Raw genomic sequence first — 22,608 nt, 5'->3', positions numbered from 1 at the left:
TAAAAAGAATCCTTACTTTCATTGGCAAAATGCCACACTATTAATTGAAATATACTACTGGTTATAGGGTTAATGATAATTCAAGAATTACCTAACTGTAGGAAAGCGAGTCTACAAAATTCATTTATGTATTAAATTAATTGTAAGGAACAATAATAGCGTGAAAGGCTGTTATAATAAACACTCATACTGATATAAAAACTATCATTGACTATTTAATACATGAAACAAATAGAAACATTAATTTGTAACTACTCTGCAAATTTTTTGAAGCAGTACCTTTACCATTAAAGAATATTGAATGAATGTGTGGAGCGTGGTGTTTAATAAAACTTTAATATATACCCTGCATGTGTTTATCTATAAATATCTTGAAATACTGTTTATTTACAAATATTATTTATTTGTTTATCTACAAATATCAGAAAAACCAATACTTTGAACAACTTTAAAATGCAATTACAAAGAGTTTCTAGTAAATTTATATAGCAAATTTTAGAAACATTAGGTGAATTTGATTGAAATCTCTTGGTTTAATAAGTTTTCAGATATCATATGGTGAAAAACTTGAATAACTTAATTCTGTTTAAATCTTAACTTTTTTTTTAGAAGATGTAATAGCATTTGCAGTTATTTATGTAGTTTTCTTTTTAATAATTATTTATAATCAACATTATTTATGCATTACTTTTCATAGAGTATTTCTTCTGCCTTGGAAAGTGAAAAGAAACAAACACATATCATATAAATAGCAAGCATATGACACCATTTTCACAACAAACCCTGTACCTACAATTTTCTCCTTCTTCGACTTCAAAATATGTCTAATATCAAAATGACTTACTGCATCTTTACAAGGCTGTTTTTTACGACAGAAAATATTGGATTTTTGGATCTATTCATCTACAACAGTCTAATTATTTACCTAATTGAAGGAAGCACTTTGACAGTACAGTGCGGATATTATTGCAGATGTAGTCTCCTTATCTTATTCATTAACTAAAAATCATGCACTTAAAAAGAAAAAAATTTTATATCAGCTTTCACTGTTCTAAATTAAACAGCAAATAAACCAATGGGAGGACAGTTAACCAAAAAGAAATTATACATATATTTTATTAAGACCCACATACTTCCACAATTAATTCTTTAAAGTAGACATGTTGAGCTAAGTAAGCTATGTAAATATATATATATATATTCTTGAATTTTTTCACACAAGTACACAAAGTCATGTAGTGAAAAAATTAACTAACAAAGGCTTCAGTGTAATGATTTAAATAGTAAAATTGATTTAATATCAAAGAAAATCATCAAATTCCATCTATAAAACAATGTTAACCAATGAAAAATGATAAAAATTACTTTGACTGACAATAACAAAAATTCCTACCAAACAACCAAAGTAATCTGATAACATGTAACAAGCAGACAACTTCAGTAATTTGTAATGAAACAACCCTTAGTAACAACTAATCATCAAAGGATAACGATATATACTCAACAAAATGTTGACAACTTACACAATCTTCACACTTATTTTTATTTTCAACACTACAAAATCACAAAAGACAAAGCGATATAATTATGGACAATTCATCAATACATAAAAAGAAAACTATCTGCTTACAATATAAAACTATTAGTAAATAAAATGATTCTGAATGTATAGATAAGTATCGATCACCAAAAAAGTCAATGGAATTATGAAGATATCAAGTAGTTCAACAGTCAACAGATTAAAAAATAAAACAATCTTTAGTTAAAGAATATAACTGCCAAATAAGATATTACAAAACAACACAACAGACAAGACGACATTTCATTAAACAATTTTACAGATGATGCTGCAGCAACTTGATTCAACTCTGACTTCAATGAACTGAGGGGCGACAGATAGATCGATCTCTACTCACATTCTATGTCAGCAGACAGTAGCAACAGGAAACATCAGCAGCTTAGTAGAAACGAATATCAAGTGACCGTCCATCCCAGCGTGTTCTATCAAAAAGATCTGGTAATTAATATTAAGCAGAAATACATTATGAGAATGGCAATATAAATTATTTTAATAATTTGTAGAAAACTGTAACATCAGTTGAACACATTAGAGCTGAGTACACATGGCATATGCAAGTTTGTTTTAGGCAAATTGCTCAGCGAAACCTGACACATTTATTTTTTTATAATTTCTCTGCCATAAGCTAGCAATATTCTATAAAAAAATTATATTATTGCTTACTATAAAGCATTTTATATTATAAAATATTGTACATTATAAGTAATATTTTATAATAAAAAATCCTAGGATAATTTCAAAAAGGAGAGTCTATTTCTCTGTAACTATTTATTTTATTAAAATTTTTGTTTTAAAAAAATTCCTTGTTTTTTTAAAAATATCATTACAATTCATTTGTTTTAAAAATATTATATTCCTCTGAAACTGAGGTGTATCTATACTATTGAATCATGCATTCATAAGATATTACAAAACAACACGATTGTTAGATCAATTAATTAATTAAATTAATTGTCTTTTTTTAAATAGTTTTCACAAATGTGATTACTAGCATCATTTAATTCAATTCTAATTACAGCTAGCTAAGAAAACATGAAACAGATAACCGTTTCAGAGATGTAAATGACAAAGAGGTAAACCTACAACTAAGAATCCAGATTGGCTGGTTAGTTAAGTCATTAGCATGCTGGGGGATTTTATGTCATCTGGCTTTATGTTTCAACTCAGCAAGAAAAGTGGCATTCTTTCTATACAATGTTAATCTTTCTTGTTGAAATTAATATGTAGCATGTCCAAAGTTTGAACAATAAAAATAAAAATGTTTGCTAAGAATAAATGAAAGTACTGGAATTATCTAGATCTGAAATCAAATATTTTTATAATTTGCAGAAATGTCTATTGATTAATAATCATTAATAAACCTACTTACTTTCCTATATTTAGTTTTATTGAAAATTTACAAAGCAAACTCAAGTAATATGAATAATGAATAAATATATATAAAAAAAAGTATTGTTTTTTTTACCAGATACTAATAATTAGAGCCTAATATTAGAATACTAATAATAAAGAACCAAAACAAAATAAATTTTTTTTATCAGGTTTTTCGTGATTTTTTAAGAAGTTATAACTTTTTTATTAGTAAAATGTAGAAGAAACTTTTTTATTTGTCATAAACATCTACAGAAACACTGTAAGTTATGCAAATTTGAAATTTTATTACCAGCCCCATTAGAGTTATTTGAAGCCAAAATTTGCATTTTTTTTTTTTAAATTATTTTTCAAAAATTCAAAATATTTAGGGGTAAGTATATCAATAATAATATTATTTTTGGTATAATAACTAACATATACCTACATATAATAAAATAGTTCAAACTGTGTATTTTTTTTTTGAATTGGTCAAGCAACCAGCTTGTTTTTTTTTTGGGGACACTTCAAATGGATTGACCCTTATATAGAATTAATATCAATTACACAGATAATTTTATGGGTATAATAAATCATTGATTATCTTAATAAAGTAAAATACAAATTCTCATTAATAAGAGATTATAAACATTCACATATAGAATTAATACCAATTATACACATTTTTATTTATTTATCATTTTAATCATCTCATCTCTTGTTGAAATACGTGAATATGTATTATAACAAGGGTTGTTACGACTTGTTGTCATAACAACAATAATAAATAGGTGAGACAAGACGTACTGATATCACCAGATGCTACCACACCACTAGAAATTAGTAAAAATCTTTTTCCTTAATGTTTTAACATTAACAAGTATTAATGTACTACCTGTGTCACTTCCATAATTTTCATTGCAAAAATTTAAATTTCAAAAAGACATTTAAAAGGCCAATAGTTTAGTAAAAACTTGAAGATTTGTTTATTTTGTAACAAAATAAATAACTGATTGTTTAAAAAACTATCTTTTAACAAATTACTTTACTTATCTTCAGAGAATAAATTTTGCAGAATCCGCATAAAGCATGTATAAATTACAAAGTAAATAACAGTAATAGTACCAATAAAAAGCAAAAATTTGGAAATAGCTACACATAAACAGATATATGGATTTAGAAAAAAAATGATTCTATCTAAAGAATTATAAATTCAGAAAAAAATGTTTTCTATATTTTATACAGATACTGAATGATAATGAAATAACAAAATATAAATACAAAAATTGTATTTTTACAAAGAAATTATTGTACAATTTCAACACTAGTATACTTATAAAGTGAAATTAATATTATTAACTTATTAATAATAATTATTATTATTAATAACTGGAACTGCATGATCTTTTAAAATACCAAATTACATCTATACACAAAGTTGTTGTTTTATCATACAGCTTTTACCAATAGAAAGACCTAGTTCTACACTGCTGTAAAAATTCAGAACCCTGTTGGAAATCTTAACAGACAACGGAGCATATTTATTTTTAACATAGAGTCAAAAGCCTGAATATTTGTAGCAGACACAATATGTAGTACAACATACTGTCAACTAAGCCCAGACATATCTTAGGATTTAATTTAATTTTTCTTTTCCATAGGCATATTTTTTAAATTTTTTTTTTTTTTTTAATGATTCAATCTAATTAAATCCATGCTGGTTTTCACCCTAATTAAAGGGGTAAAAACATGCGTGTCTTTATAAGTTTATTACATTATATGTTAAAATTAAAAAATTACTGAGTGAAGTGCTATCAACTTTTATTTATATAAAATATCTGTTAACAAATGGAATTAGTTTACATTTGCCGAGAGTGTTTTATTATTATTAATTATTCTAGGAAATTCTAGTGCATTTTAATTGTGACCTCATCTTCCCCTTTCCACCAGTTTGCTATAGTAACACGACTTGTAACTGACCACTTAGTTGCTAACTATCGGGCAGGTGCAAATGGTCCCATGGCCTAAGTGTAGTGCTGTGGTTATGAATGATTTCTGATTTAATATAAATTCTCAGATTGAAGAGAAGTACACAGTACAGTCACAATCACCCTGAACAATATCACTGCATAATAAAATTACTCCATTCATGTACTGCCAATACACCATTGCTAACAAATTCATTAAATGACTAAATATAAAAAGATACACAGGTATTCCAGTTCCTAAAGGTGTTCCACTTCCAATGGAAATTGTGGAAGAAATTATGTTTTCTCAGTTTTTTGAGTCATTGACTAATTCATTTATTTTACACCATTAAACATTCACCACAGAGCAAAATTAAATAAACAATAGAAAATTACTCCAAATCAACTGGTACTGAATTTTTATAAAGAAGTGGAATACTTCAACAGTAATTTCAATTAAAAAGCTTATTAATGGATGGCATTTTACTGAAAAGTTCCTTTTCCTGAAAAACTACCTACTTGTGTTAAGTGTACTTATATAAGACAAAGAAACTTAGACTAATGTGAAGATGTCCTCACTACATTGCTCTATGCTAAACCAAATCAAATCAAATCAAATTATGAAAAATTATAGAAATCACAATTACAGAAAAATTATAGTGACTTTCAAGATGCTATCTTGAAAGAAAAAAAGATTTTTTGGGAAATTTTTTTTTTTTGTTTCTTATTAATGTTTCTTATTAACAGTTTATAATTTAATATATTATCTGATGGTATCCTGTACTTTACAACCAAAATGTACAAAACAAAATATGTGAACTGGACTGTCAAGTTAAATGAGATTTTTTTTTAGGCTTAACAATAAATTCAAAATAACAATAATTTCAAAATTATTTCATTTCTTGCTAATTTCCACAGGTATTTTATTTTTTTAAATTTTGTTTTGTGTTTTTAAACTACTGTACAGTCTACCAAGTTTTAATTTTTAAGATTCCTGTATGTTTTTAAAAATGCTCAGACTCTGGGAACTAATCTGAGGAAAACTTTGGCTCTGGTGTAATGAGTGCTGATGCATAATGATACCTAGAATTTTCATCACTAAAAAAGAAAATAATGCAAGAAAATTTTCTTGGCCTCTATAATTCAAACTCCAACATGAAACCTACATTGAGACCCTTTTAGTCTGCTAAGCAACATAATGGATAATTAAGGTACCCAACCCCAGCAACAAGTCGGATCAATGTGGTTATCTGTTGAAGCTATGGACTGGACTTATCCTCAGTTCTATCACTGCAGCCTAGTCTCAGGAAATAGGAAACTCTAGATCTGGCACCTGAAGCAATGAATTAACAGTGAATGTAATCATCTAAAAAATGGGAGACCATCGATCTTGATTGAGCTTCTGCAGCCAATATCCTAAACATTTAAAATCTAAAAAATTAAAAGCACAAACAAATAGCTCTTGTGATGATTCAGTCAAAACGCTATAGTTAAACAACTGATGTAAGATAGACAGAAATGGAGTTATTTGCTCCTTGAAAATCAATGGATTAAAGAAAATTTGACTAAAATTGCACATTCAATGCAGTAATTAATAGTTCAAGTCTTCTGAAGTACATTTTTATAACCTACCCAATACTGATGACTCAAAATTTCTAACTTGTGAAAAAATATATCTATTTCATGAAATTAATAAAAAAAATTGTGATACAAACTAACTAATCAAAAAGTTTATACTTTTCTCTTTTAAAAGTATTTATTTATTAAACATATGAACAAATCTAAAAGTACACAATCTAAAATGACATTCAAAAAGGCTACTAACATACAGGCTACACATTTACGTATACCAATCATTGCACAAATATCACAACCAGTATTACTACAATAAGAGTTACAGTATCACGAATAAACACCAAAGAGATTAATTTTAAAATTCTAACAATTAAAATTTCAAGTATCAACTCCACTTTCACAAGCATGGCTGTTGATTAACCAAATTAACATCAATCAAACACAGCAAATAAAATGAATTCATTAGAATTAAAGCAAGCAATAATATATCAACTTTAAGTTTAAAAACAAAATTTCCTTAATGCATATAAAAATTATTAACATAGGAAAATTTTTAAAATTCTTTTCTGTTAACACACTTTCTGGCAATTTGGTTCAATTATAAAAACTTCATTTCACAAACATATTATTTAAATATCTTTGCAAAACCCATTTTCAAAAGAAGAACTGGGAAAGTAGATAAATTATTGGCCTTTTTTCACATGTTTCCATTTTCAGAGTTAAAATTTCAATTTTAATCTAACAAACAATACATTAATCTGTTAAATCATATAAGATTTAAAACATAAAAGTGAGTCGTTATCATCATTAAGCAAATTGATAGAATCGTTTTCTATTACGTCAAGTTAATAAAATCAAATACTATGACTTGATTGGAAAAATAGATGGGGTAAAGAATGCCAATAAATGATTATAAGACCAAAAAATATAATAAATTTATGTAATAGTAGAGAAGAAATCATACTATGTATTTATTATTGTGTGAAAAGTATTAAAAAATGAATAAGTTATAAAATTACTAGAGCAACAATTTCCACAATATTTTGTCAAATATGTAATAAATCATGCAAAATGAATACACTATACATTGATGTAATCTCTTCTAGTATTCTAAAAATAGAAGTAGTGGTGCTATTATAATAATACCGAAATACTGATGCTTATATCAGCACGTAGACCATGGTCCACGTAGGTCCATGATTGCATGCAAAATTTAAATACAAAATACAATCAAATCAAAGGAGAATTCATTACTGACTGTTAATTAAATTACTATTAATAAATAGTAAAGCAGTTAAGCTAAAATACTTAACTCCTTAAATTTACACAAGAACATTTTGGAAAGAACACAGTGACAGCAAAAATCTTTCTTTAACTTCTTAAGTGTTGATTAACAATCAGTGATGCCTAAATACTTGGATATATGATTAACTAAATAAAAATTATGAAAAAAAAAGTAAAAAATGGTTTTGGCAAAGGCATTCCTTCATAAAGTTTATTTTCTAACAAAGTGGTGATTCTACATAACATCTGAAATGCACATCAGGGAAAACCTTAAAATAAAAATTTATTAAGTAAAAGAAAATGGTATCCACATATTAGTAAACATAAACAATTTCAGCTAACTTCGAAATGTTAGTTTTCCTTTGAATGTGTAATTAATTGCATTCAGAGGAAATAGTTAATTCATTAACAAACAACAAAAAATTGTCTGAAATTTCTGCTGTTCTAGTTCTAATAAAAACTAATTTTAATACAAAGGATACTAATAGCTCTGCTTGCTTCCCATGTTGAAGCAAATTGTACAAGACCCATGTCCTTGCCGCGAACTTCTGCATATTTTACATCACCAGCTTCAGCAAATTTATCTTTCAGTTGCTGCCATGTAACATTGGATAACTGTAAAAGATATTAAATAATTAGTTCATTATATTTATTAAAGAGAACTTCATTTATTACCATAAGGTGTATACCTTGAGGTGTAATCTGAAAATCAAGTTAAAACCAACTGTCAGTTGAATCACAACCACTTACAAAAGCCCAATGGACAATTTACATGCCAACTACTTAGAAACTTTAAAAATAAAAAAATAGACAGTAACAAAGTGTTTTTTAACTTTTAACAAAAACAAATTTTAATTTATTACAAAAGCAATAACCCTGCTTCCAAAACACACCTGTATTAAAAAATTAGAATACTATAAATATTAACAGATCATACAAAAAGTAGGATGGTAAAAAGGAAAGTAAAAGATGGTTATAACCTCTCTGTTATGAGTAATAATTTCTGAATTTTTTTTGGATAATTTTATTAATACATGGAGATTACTAATAAAAAAACTGTCATTCAATTAGCAAAGAGGAAAACATTGCTCACCTAATGTCAGAAACATGTTAAAATAAAATAGTTTCTATACATTGTATTATTTTTCTGCATGTAACAAGAAACAGTAGACCCCTAATTATAACTGCTCTCTATCATCACAAACTTAAAAATAGTTTAATTAAATTTTATAAAATGACTAAGATTTAGGTACTTATAAATTTAGAAAAGAAATAGAAGGAATTTAAAATATTAATATTCATAAATGCATTGCTTAAAATGTTCTATTTTTTAAGTTTTAAATTCTTTGCTATAAATTTACAAATGTTGCTGTCCTTAATTAAACATTAACAAATTTTCTTTATGATCAGGTAGATTATTTACACAGATCAGCTTCACAGTAATTGGACCATAATATCTCTATGATATTAATCTTTTAAAAAATTAAGCTACAGTGTAGTCCCTGCTTAATACAGTTTGATCAAAATTTTAATGAAAACTGTACTTCATTCACATTAACTACTAATCAACACAATTTCTTAAATCAAGTCCACTAGAAATTCACAAGCAAACTTGAACTTACAGAATTACAGTCGTTTTTTTTATTTTGAACTACGGGAAGGGAAGGGCTGTGAATGAACAATATACTTGTACAATCGTGCATGAGACACTGACTTAATAATCGGTTAATATTATATTAGCTGTTGTGGGTCACTACTTAAAACAAATAAAAAAATTATCAAACTTTTGGTATTAAATTCAATTCTTAATTACTATTGAAAATAAGTCAAAACCTTCTAACAATATGTTCTTAATGTTTAATTTGTGATTTTTAGAAATTATTCAACTGTGAATGGGAAGAAAAATAATGTTTAATGTTTTCAGTACATAAAATTTTGAGAAAAATCAAAAAAATCTTGGGTATTATTTTCAAGTACTTTAAAGGTTTCCTTTTCTATAACCAGCTGAAACTTTTGTAGTAGAAATTTTTCCACTGAACTGAAATCTACTCAGATTTATTATATTAAAAATTCAGATTTCATCTGTTAATCTTTTTACAGGTATATTTTTAATTAAATTTACACTTTAGGCTTAGGCACAGTCTTTGGAGAACTATATGAAAAAAGTTTTATTTAGATAATTTTATCTTTTTATTAATTCTCTGATTGGATGCCTTCAAATGTAAGAAAAATAAACAATCAGGAGAATTTTTTTTGTTTGCTATGTTTATTAATAAGCAATTCTCAAGCAGCATTTGGATGAGAAATAATAATAATAATGGATAAAAAATTTGAAACTAACCAAATATTTTAAAAATATAGTGTGCAGCAAAAGGAAAAAATTTGGCTGCTTTCTGAAAACATTAAAAAATAAAATAAACTCTACTTAATAAAAACAAATGGTCAAAAAAATTATTTTGCATTTGCTGATTTCATTAAAAAGGCTATCACTAAAGATTAGAAAAATTTAGAACCTTAATGCTGTAAGCAAGGAAAAGATTAACTAATCAATAAATAGTATACTTTTCAAAGGCCTTCATTAATAAACAACAACTTAAAAAGGAAAAAGGATTGATTGCTAAAAGAATTAATAAATATTTTCAAAATAATAAATAAGGATTTAATTCCAATAATGTACTTAAATCCACACGGCACATGGAATGTTCTTGTGGGTGAAATTCTTATTAGAAAGAAAACAATATATTTATAAATGAGGCGTGATTAGAAAGTTTTAAGACAGATGCCCGCCACTGTTCAATAGGACAGGATAGGTTTGCCTGTCGGTGTGGAAGGGGAAGCTTGTTTTTTGCCTTGAAACACCCTGAAACTATGACCACAATAATATCTTTTTTCAGCAGAGAGAGTGGCAACCTGGTGAATGAAGATGTGCTTTCAGTTCTTCGTGGATTATTGATTGCACAAAGTCTATGAAAAATGCAACAAGTTTCTGTCAAATTTAGTTTGAAAACCAGGAAATCAGTACCATGATTTCCTCTTAAAAACAGCTTTCGCGGATAAATATCTGAACTGGTCAAATGTTTTTATCTGGTTCAACAGGTTCAAAGATGACTGTGAATCAGTCGAAAATGACCCCCAGGCCGGCGTCCCACTACAAAAACCAATAAAAACATTAAGAAAGTTCAAGATTTAGTATGCTCCAACCATAGACTTACAATTACAATTACAGTGTCAGTTACAGACTTACAATTACAGGGTCCAATTTCGCCACGACTGAAAAAAGGCAGGGCAAAACGAATCGAATGTAAAGACAGTTTTCTTGGTTTTCTATGGGTTATCACAAATTTGTCTCTAGGGGCCAACAGTCAAGCAGGAATACTAAAAAAGTGTCCCTCAGCTTTTGCTTGAAAATGTGCAGTAGAAAGGTCTAAACTTTGGTGAGACAAGAATTGGATGCTCCACCACAACAATGCACCAGCTTATCATGCATTCTTGATCACAGAATCTTTGGCCTAATTCCAAATTCCTGTGTTCCACAACTCCCTATTCCCCTGATTTAGCCCCTGCCAACTTTCTAAGTGTTTTCTAAATTAAAAACTTTTCACAGAAAGGGTACCAATTTAATTCATTTGAAGACATCCAGGGAAATAAGGAAAAGGTTCTTAACACCCTTAAGAAAGAAAATTTCCAGGAATGTTTTCAAAAGTGAAAACACCATTGGAGTCTGTATGTTCAGTCAAGAAGAGGATTAGTTTGAAGGATAACTATCACAAAAACCTGTAAGTACCACAATTTTGAAATTACAAGCCCAGTCTTAAAACTTTCCAATTACAACTTGTACTATATATATATATATATATATATATATATATAATCCATACCTCCTCTGTACATAAAATCATTCTAATTATTTAATATAAACCTTATTAAGCCACTCCACAAAGACAGTACTGTATTAACAAATAGATATCATGTTAAAGAAAATTTTAGTATTATGTTTTAAATTTAAACAATTTTTTTTTTACTGACAACAAATATTTTTTCAATAAATTTTTAACGTATCATGTTATCTATTGTGTAAATGAAAAAAGTAAATTGAAAAAAAAAACATTACTGAAGATGGGCTTATGCCCAAAAGCGCTTTAATGAAGAAAAAAAAGTAAGGTTAAGAATGTTATTTAATTCTGGACTTTGTGGAGTGGCTGAATATGTTTAATATTATATAATTAGACAGATAAATGGCAAAAGTAAAACCTAGCTTTCCACCAGTACATAAACTTAACAATGTTTCTTACCTTATCTTATTGTTTTTCCAAATGTTACATTAAAAGCGAACTCTGTCTGGATTTAATCAACTTGAACTTTTGTCTATATTTGTATATATAATATTTTTCTAACATGTCTATTTTTATTGTTATTATCACATTCTTTTGTAATTTCAATCATTTTAAAATTTGTATCTAAGTCAGTGATGGAATGTTTGTTAACTATTAAATGGTCAGAAAGATTAGAAAAACCTAACTTATTGTTTTTATAAAATCTAAAGTGTTCTGCAAATCTTGCCCTAAATGATCTATTAGTTTTCCCAATATAAATTTTATTACCATCATTACAGATTCTATAGACACCACACAAATCATTATCCGGTTTATAATCATTGCTGGTTTATATATTTCAGCATTGTAAATATTAATCAAATTTTCAATATTTTAAGTGTAGGAATATTCTATATAAATATTGTCCTTGCCAGGTTTATTATTTATAGGTTTCAACGTTGTTGCATTACTAGATTTCAATTTTTGTTTTTATAATTATTATCAATTAATAGGTGCAATATCCATTTTTTATTGCAATACTTTTTATAATATTTATTTCTGTATCAATTTTTCCTTATTATTCTGTGTGTAATGTATCGCTCTATTCAACATGTTTGTAAATGCATTAATTTAGTGTGCCCAAAGATGATTTGATCTTTTAATAGTTCTTTTACGTGCTTATTTCCTATATACGGACGTTATAATTTTATTACTTTTATTAATTTTTATGTTAACATCTAAAAAATTTATTTTTCTGCATTTACCTGTTTCAAATGTAAATTTTAAATTATTATGATATGATATTACACATATATAATTTTTATTCAAAGGAAATTTTTTTTCATACTGATAAGACAGAACAGTAACAAAAATCTTAGTACTTTTTAGATTAGGAATAAAACACAACAGAAAAAATACAAAGTGACTATTACCTACATACCTCCAAGTATTTTTTTAATGTAAGAAAATAAAACTAGTTGGTATGTAAAATACTTCTGAATCTATTTTAAAAGATGATGTAAATGCTTATATTTCCTCAATACATTTTGATGTAATACAGAAGCTTCTAGAAAGTGTAATAACAAGAAAGAAAACAAAGAATGTGAACAGATATAAAAATTTAAAAAATAAACAACAAGGAGGAATAATTAAAAGAATTTTTAGAATAATGTAGACAATAAGAAATGAAGAGAATTGTGGAAAATACTTATCAAATTGACTGATTTCATCACAATAGAATCAAATTACACCTTTTTGTTTTTTTTGGGTGTCTTAATGAAATACTAAGAGCTTCAACCTTACTACTGACCACTTTTGTATGCGAGACAAGCAGTGTTTTTTTCAAGATGCCCGTGGTCTTTATTGAATGATTTTTATGAAGATGGGCTTTTGAGTACCTTCAAATGATGACAGATAGTGTCTGTCATCATTTGAGTAAGATGTTTACTCAAACTTAAACAGTAAGATGTTTGTCTTTCATTTCAGTGACGAGTGGTCAATGTTAGTGTGATTATATTTCTAAGGTGTTTTTTTTACAGTACATTACATTTATATTGCACTTCCCAACATTTTTTTTTTAATAATAAAACCGGTTTTAAAATAGATTGTCTGCCAGGTATATGTCTCAAGATGACAATCAAAATAATTTTGATGATACACAAGAGGACTGGCGTCAAAAACTGAATCTGTGTCTGAAGAGGACTGTGATGAAAATGAATTTGAGGGGAGTGAACATGACACGGCTTCTGATTTTTCATGTGACTAAGATGGGGAAATATGTGAAATTGTAAATTCAAGTTGTGAGGTGCATTCAGTGATTAGATTTTTACTGGCAAAAAAAACCTCAAACCAACTGAAATTCATTGGCAACTTTGCAAGGTGTACAGAAGTGGAATAATGAGTGAAGGTGGAGTGAGGCAGTGGTACATTAAGTTTAAAAATGACTGCACCAATGTTCATGATGAGGACCACAGTGGTTGGCCTAGCCTTGTGACTGATGAGGACCATGAAAATCAACAATATAATTCGTGAAAATCATCGTATTATGATTATGGAACTCTTGCTTCATTTCCCCCAAATTTCACGAAGTTTACTGCATGAAATTATATCGGAGAAGCTTGGTTATCACAAGTTTTGTGTAAGATGTATGCCAAAAATCTAAGGCGGCAGATTTCTACAGAGAAGGAAATGAAAAGCTTGTGCATTGTTATAAGTGCCTCAATTTAAATAGCGACTATGTAGAAAAATAATTAAGATTGTCCCTTTCAAATGTATATAATAAATTTTTTTTTTATTTGGTTGTTTTTTGTTTCAAAACCAAGTTACTTTCTGGACAGCCCTCGTATGAAAATAAATTAAAATCATTAAGAATAAAATCTCTTAATGAAAATTTACATGCATTATTAACTTGAAGCCAAATCTTAAAACAAAGATCAAATTTTTTTTATAAAAAATAAATGACAAAGACCAAAGAAATCAAACAAATTAAACTAAAAACCAAACACAACCAATAAATAAGGGATTTCCTTTACTAATCTTATGATGATAATCTTACAACCATATATGATAATCTTATAATGACATAATCTTATGTTTAATGAATTAAACCAATTGCTTTTCCATGAATTTATATTTCTGAATGTGCCGCTTTGCTAAAAAAAAAGTAATTTATTATTAAAAAATAACACCATCACTATCAAACCAGAAAAAAGAAATTTTCATGTTAAATGGTATATGTCTTCAAAAAGGTACCTTGCTATGTTTGCATTTTCATTTTTAATATATTAATAACAAATTAATCTAAATAATTTATTTAAAACTAAAAGATTTCCTTTTACAATGACAAAACTCTGTTGATAAGTTTTTCAATAACACATAACTAGAGAAGAATAAATCTTTAAATACTGTAAAAAGTTATACTTAAAATATGTACTGAAATATTTATTAAATTAATGCCTCCAAAATAATTTCCTTCTGTACTGAATTGTTTATTTATTTATTAAATATACATGCAATGTTCTCCAGTTATACTTTGCCCAAAGGGAGACAATAACCCTTAGTACTAAATGGATGTGGTAACTGAAAGATTTTTAAATGGACATAGGAAAGTTACAATTACAATAACTGATATAGATTTCTGTAAGATATCTTCTGTTAGTTCTCCTCTCTGGCCAACAGAAATGACCCATTACAGCTAATGACAATCACCATTATAAAAAATTACGATAAAATTAGATAAGTAGTTTCTCATTTTTTAATTACTATTTTTATTGTAACACTACAATATTCCATATTATTTAAGCTTAAGAATTTATATCTATTTTTTATCAATTTATTTTTCTGCGCATTGTAGTTGCTGACATTAAACCACACAGAAACTTTGAATGGTTTTCAAATTTTTGTAAAGATTTGAAAAAGGTAACATTTATAAAACCCGAGGTTTAAAAAAGTCAAGTTTCAAATCAGTTTTAGTGTAAGCTAGTTAATATGACCCCTAAAATTGCCATCAATTCTGGCACAGTTGAATCCTTTCAACCATGCCAGATTTTTGAAAAGGAATAGAGGCATCATAATTTTTTGATACACATGCTTGGTTGTATCTTCTTGAATACCACCTAATTTTCTACTACATCAACTCTAGTGAATCTACAAAAAAAAAACACAAACAAAACATAATCTTTCAATTAAATACACCAGAGCAACCCAGTTGAAGTGTCATTTCACTAATGTAACCAAAGTAAACACAGATTTAATTCCATTTGCATGTGAATGTACTGTTTCATAAGTTCCACACAGAGGTAGGTGTTACATAACATGTTTATAAAATGTTCAGCTTGGTGACACATGAAACTATTGATATAAAAATTATGTTGAACAGAAGAATAGATGAATAAATATTATCAGCTGGTAGGTGCCCAACTGCTGATAGTAGACCAAAAAGGGTTAACAAATTGTGTATTATTTATATATTGGCATTAATGTATTGAAATTTTCAATCAGTCTAAATCAATAAAATATTTCCAAATCAATGGGTAATTGCACAAAGGTTGAAATTTCTACCAAACTATTAAACATTTGGTTTGGGATAGAAAAGCACCATAAAAGGCAAAGTTAATATAACATATAAATTATAAATGTCCCTTTAATTACACGCAACTGAAACTTGAATAAGACCAAAAAGTATCGGAATCATCTGCAGACAGGGGAAATAAAAATTTTTAAGAGGTATAATGGAAATAAGATGAGAAATAATAATAAAAGTATAATAGAAAAAGGAATTGGGAGTAAATAGTGTGAGAATTGGAAGGAGTCAAAAGTGGTGGAGAATGGTTAAAGCAGAATCCAAAGACAAACGGAAGAGATTCAAGGTAGTATAGAACGCCCAAGAGGAAGACTACATGGAAGAAATGATGTAATGAGAGAAGCAATAAGTAAAGGAGGTAAGTGGAAAGAAATGAAAGAGATATTGCGTATGGATAGAGCATTGCAGAAACTTAGTCAACACCCAGACCCAGTAAACTGGAACAGGGATCGGATATGATGATGTTATCTATACACATGCAGGTAAACCGAAGGAAAAAATTTTACTCATCTTAATTAAAAAGGACTGCTTTTGTAAAATGAACAATTAAAAACACTGACTGAAATACAATATAATTTTCAAACTACTACATATTTATAAAAACTGTATTAATTTTAAAGTTGTCATAAGTTTTAATTATCACTTAAAAAAAGATTTACCCAAGTATATAGTTTACTTCAAATGGCTTTATTTCTATTTAACTTTTGGCACAGTTGAATAAGGCATTTTAATAACTTTGTAATAAAGTCTACCAACTGTCACAAAAAATTTATTCAACTCATGGGTTTTTTATCTGCAACAGATGATTTCTTGATCCTTCATTGCATTAACAATTATATATTAGGAAGTATAAACAAACACTTAATAGTTCCATTATTGTGGGGAATGCACTAGACCACTATCCATGAAAATCTGAGCTTTTAACTTATTAATGTAAAACATTAATTTCTATTTGAAATGCCCTGACAGATGGAATAAAATTTTATGAAATCGTATACTAAAGATTTCCATATTCACATTTCATTATTATGAGGAGCTTTGTAGATTATAGGAAAGTCAATATGCTTTAAAATATTCATAGCTATTAGATTTTTTAATTTTCCAAGAACAACATAGTTTACATCATGAATCTCAGAATTTGCACATACCATTTCTCAATTTATTAACTTTATTTCTGCAAATTTTATGACAAAACCAACACACATTTATATTTTTTGAGAATAAAATTTCTGTTTGTTTTCTAAAACAAGCTGTTCTTATCAGTATTGTAAATCTGCTACTCCATAATTATCATAGTAATCTTTTTTAAGATTTCTTTAAATGTACTAATACTTTCATGATATAATTTAAAATTTCTTAACATATCATTTGGTTTACAATTCTTTAACCATTTTCAAAACTAAACTGTACCATAAACATACATCTTAAGATCTTTCTATGGAAGTGATCATTGCTATTTATAATGTTTTAACTGCTTCATCACATATTTTTGTACAAACTGTTTGTATTTAGTTACTATTGCCATTAAAAGAGTTCCTGTTCATTAAAAACAGTTTTATTACCTTTTTTTTTTATATACTGTAGTAAAGCTGATGTGCTTTTCCCAAACTCATTTACCAATCAATGGTTTGGTCAGTTGGGATATCTTTAAAAAGAGCCCAGATATAAAAGTATAATACATCCATACTACACAACCAAAGCTGTGAAAACCACTATAAAATATAATATGAAGTTTCAGATGCGAGTTAAGGTTTTGGTTCTGGAAGTTCATTTTTGATGGAGTTTGTTCATTTTTAATCTACAGATCCAATATCCAAAGTTAATAAAAGAGAATTTTACAAAAGAGAATAACAAAATGGCAAAAAGATAAACATGCTCTGTATAATAATGCTATGACCTGACACAGGTCCACTAAACAATGAGAAAAATAATAATGAAAAAATGTGGAACTCAAATACACACATTTCTTATAATAATTGTATCACTCATCTGTCCAACATTAGCAGCACCACTGCCAGCTACATTACTACCACCTCCAATGCCTGAACCACCACCTCCAACACCACGATTTGACCGGAACTCTCTGTCAGACACTTGATTGTTATAACCACCTGACAATGCAGCACTCAAGGTGTCAAAATCACGACTAGATGGAGCTAAATTACCCACACCTGTAACAATAAAAAAACTCTTAAAAAATAGGATACATAATCATCAATATTAATAAAAACTAATGTATACCGTATTGTTCAGAAAGGAAGAATTCTGCACTGAAAGAGAAATTAGTAATCACAAAATAATGCAAAATAAAATAACTTTCCAACAATAAAATATACTTAAGATTTAACTTACAAGTTAAATCTAAGCTATAACTAGCTATTTTTAGAAAGATAAAGGAATTTTCCTACTGAATAAATGTATTTTTTTTATCTTTATTTGGAAAATGTTTGTCAAACGTACTAATATGATAAAATAATTTCTCAATTTCTATTTCTCTAATGCAGCCCATCCTAGATTTACTTATATTCGAATATTGTCAACGGACTTTCACTAATCTACTCACCCCATTTCATTTCTTACAAGTAAGCCTATTAACTTTTCTTTTAAACATGTATGCCAATAATTAATTAATTACAGCTTCATAAATAATGAAGGAATCACCACTACATTATATCATAAGTGTTGTGATCTATACGTTTTGTAATATTATAACCTTTATCTTTACAACCCCTTTTTCCTACAATCTGATCTAATAACTTTCTTCTGTGATCTAAAACCCTTCATTATTAAATTAATTTAAATGATGACATACCACAAACAACACACCAAAATGTTGAGTACAACAGGTGTTATCACAAATAACAAAAGAAAATATCTAGTGATAAATTCAATGAAAACTTTTTTTATAAACCAGATTGAAAAATTTGTAAACAGTGAACCTTGTACCTAATTCATAGTGCATATACAAAGCACTAGCACACAGACATGGACTTTCACTTCCTGTACAATGTTTATGTTAAAAAGTATAATTTCAACATCTGTGTATAGTTTTTATGAGAAACTGTAGATAGCTTGGACTCTGAAATGATGTTTTTTTGTTCTTTCAAACACCACAAACCTTTTCTTATCTATTATTCATCGAAACACTACAGGTAGAGTGAAGTATAACACTGATGGTGCATGACAACACTAAGCATCCATTAGCTTCATGCAATGGCAAAAACTCGAATATGTGTATTCTGGATCACACACAACATATCATGGTTCCTGAAAACCATGTAGTGAGTGGTCAGAAAATGGGGATGAATCTTGAAGTGTAGCTCATAATTGAAGAATCTGAATTTTTTTAATCTAGAAATATCTCTTTTACTGTTATAAAAAGGACTTTATCATATGGAAGTAATAATAAAATTTAGATTTGTGACAACTTATCAATAACTTTTTTCTTTTAAATAATTATGTTATTTCATTTTAAATATTTTTGTTTATATCACATCAACAATTAAAATCATTAGCAACTCATAACATATTTAGATAGATTCATACTTAGACATCAGTTACAAACATATGCAGAAGGATGAATAAAGTAAGGAAGAGATGAAAAGCAGACCAAAACTAGCAAGGAAATCTTTGATGCAGAAAAGAATAGAAAGGCTACATTCAAGTCTCATTCTGAATCAGAAACAATAAATAACTCCTTTCTTTTAGTCTTATCACTGCTACCAGATTCTTTCCCATACTGTATAAAAATTTCTTTTCATGTACATCATTCAAACTGTTCTTAATATTTAAAATTTTTCTTTCATTCTATAAATTATTTTTAAAATAAAATAATTAAATTAAAATTTAAAAAAATCTGGGTAAATTGTCACAAATCTAAATTTCATTATTATTCCCATCTGATCAGGCTCTCATTATAACAGGAAAAGACCTTTCTAAATTAAAAAGAATTGAGAATCTTCAATCATCAGCTATCCTTCAAGATTCACCTCCCACCTTAAGACCACTTACTATAGGATTTTCAAGATCCATGATTTGTTCCATATGAGCGAGAAAACATATATTACTATATATATAAACATATATTACGAGTAAAATATGAACAAGAAAGATACCAAAAGGAAAAGAAAGAGACCTCTGAAATGTGGAGTAACAGAAAGTTATGCATTACATGAGTTGATAAAATATAAAATGATTTTTATTTTCATGGGCACACAATGAAGTGTCGTCATCAGGGCCCGAACGTGATATTTAGAGTAAATAATTAAATATTAACAATTAAAAATTAAATTAAAAACAAAAACCCAGTAATACAAAAACACATCATAAACGGAAAATGCCTATGATGTATGCTAAAAGCAAAATAGAACCAAAATGAATTACATTAATAATCTAAATTAGAACAATAAAGTTACAATCTGCCAAATGTCATAAATAGCTGAAATATACTGTAGTAGAAATCAAATATTTGAGTATAAACAGACGGCCTTAAGAATCATAAAGCATTCAACAACATCTCATTATTTCCTAAGATATTTTGAAAGTTGGTCCCTAGTTTAAACTTCCAACGCAATGCTAAGTAACAGACACAATCCACAAGGATGTGATATACAGTTAGTTAGCAGTGACAGTAAACACAAACAGGTGCATCGATCTGAGTCATGAGATATCCATAAGTGAAACTAGTGTACCCTATTCGCAAACGGCAAATAATAATCTCCTCTCAATGGTTATTCCTGCATCAGGAGCTCCACAGTGATACAGTGGTTAACAAGACAAAATTTATTGTTGATAGTTCCATTCAATCTGTCACTCATCATGGACCACCCTTTTCAGAAAACAGACAAGATCATCAGAAACAATTGACAAAGACAACATGTTGACAAAGACTAAAGCAGTAATTTACAAGAGAAGGTCGCCAAGGGAGGGTAATAACATAGAGCAACAGTAAGAACTGGAGATAATTGTATATTTAGAGCTAAGAAAAGTGGCGAGCTCTGATGCCAAGCAAAGTAGTAGATCTCAACTATCCTGATATTAAGATGAGAGTTAGGGAACACTGAATCAAAGGCTGGATGATTTGGTTGTGCTTTAATGCAAGCTACATACGAGCAATCATTTGGTTTAATCTAGTGCATAGAGATGACTCACCACTGTCCACCAGTAGACTTACCACATGGCTTGAATGAAATGCATCTGTAGAAAGATGGATGAATGAATGATGGACAGCATCAGGCATTCTATGAGTGTTGGACAGAGCGGATGAATAAGCCACATAGCCGTAGTCTAAGTGAGAACAGACCAGAGCTCAATAGAAGCATGGCATGCATATTCAATACTAAATACTTCCTGAATACTAAATAAAACTCTCAGCATGTCAAGCATTTTTAAAAACCTTACTTCAGCACCTTTAAATGTTACCCACAACCACCAGTGGTTCAACAACAATCCTAAAAATCTAAGCGTGCATGGTTCTGATTCACCATGTAAAAACAGTTGAGGGTCAACATGTTCCCTCAAACATGAAAAGCTAATGCATTTTGTTTTCTGCTTAGAAAACATGAATCCAGTTGTTTTACACCATGATTCTAAATGGGTTATAGTTTTGGAGCAGTCTCTTGCCAGCAGCTAAAGTTCTATAAGAAACATAAACTGAGAAATCATCTTCACATAACGAGCAAATAACAGGTTTCCACATACAGTTTGTTATAGTACTTATGGCTAAGGCAAACAAGGTAACACTAAGGACACTTCAATATGAAATGAGGTTTTTGTAAGATTAAGATTAAGAGAAGAGTGGCAGATAAGAGTTTGTGGCAGAATATTGTAATGAGATGAACAAGGCTAGCGATCTTATATATAATGTTATCCATGTTCTGTTAATTTGGATATAAGAGATTAGTAGAGGGTGAAAACTGTACACTAATATAAAGGTTAGAATTTACAAACTGTTAGCTCAGGGCATAGGCTGTAATAATTATATGGAGATAAAAAATTAACACAAGAAAAAAGAAAGAAAATTATCAAATTAGTTATATTATCTGACACAAAAGTAAATAAATAACATACCACATAGATGAAGAAAAAAGAGCTAGAAAAAGTATCTTATTAATGAAGCTAATGAAGGTAGCCTGCCAACATGAAAGCTTCTGCAGATTGTCACAATCTAAACAGAATTGAAATCTGAATTTACCCTGGTAAAGTTTATATATTCCATTCTGGATCAAATCTTAATCTCTATGCTGAAATTATTTTTAAGTTACTTTAAATATATCTGCTAATTACAACAGTATAGCACTATACTCTGAAACAACAATGTAAATTTCTAAATTCAGTAATGGTGATACATTAGTAATGGTGAAAGTACATACCACTTTCTGTATGTACTAAACAACAATGATTAAACGAATAAAAACACAATCAAACTTACTTATGCACAAATGGGCAAACAAATTTGAT

The 22,608-nt window shown here is 28.2% G+C and overlaps 1 protein-coding gene across 5 annotated transcripts in view; it reads right to left on the bottom strand.

Annotated features, from left to right (window-relative positions):
- Positions 1–1,519: 1,519 nt before the first annotated feature.
- Positions 1,520–22,608, bottom strand: part of rump (heterogeneous nuclear ribonucleoprotein rumpelstiltskin) — a 123,714-nt gene continuing 102,625 nt past the window's right edge. For all 5 annotated transcript variants that reach the window (XM_075369404.1, XM_075369368.1, XM_075369375.1 and 2 more), the window contains 3 exons: positions 18,112–18,320; positions 8,238–8,370; positions 1,520–2,014 (listed from right to left, as the gene is read on the bottom strand). In XM_075369404.1, the coding sequence (XP_075225519.1) occupies positions 1,959–2,014; positions 8,238–8,370; positions 18,112–18,320 (398 nt within the window). In that variant the 3' untranslated portion in view covers positions 1,520–1,958. The remainder of the gene's footprint in view (positions 2,015–8,237; positions 8,371–18,111; positions 18,321–22,608) is intronic.

This window comes from Lycorma delicatula, chromosome 1 (genome assembly GCF_047948215.1).
Source record: "Lycorma delicatula isolate Av1 chromosome 1, ASM4794821v1, whole genome shotgun sequence".
NCBI lineage: Eukaryota > Metazoa > Arthropoda > Insecta > Hemiptera > Fulgoridae > Lycorma > Lycorma delicatula.
Note: the sequence above shows the minus strand (reverse complement) of the source record. Positions and strands in the feature narration are given on the sequence as shown.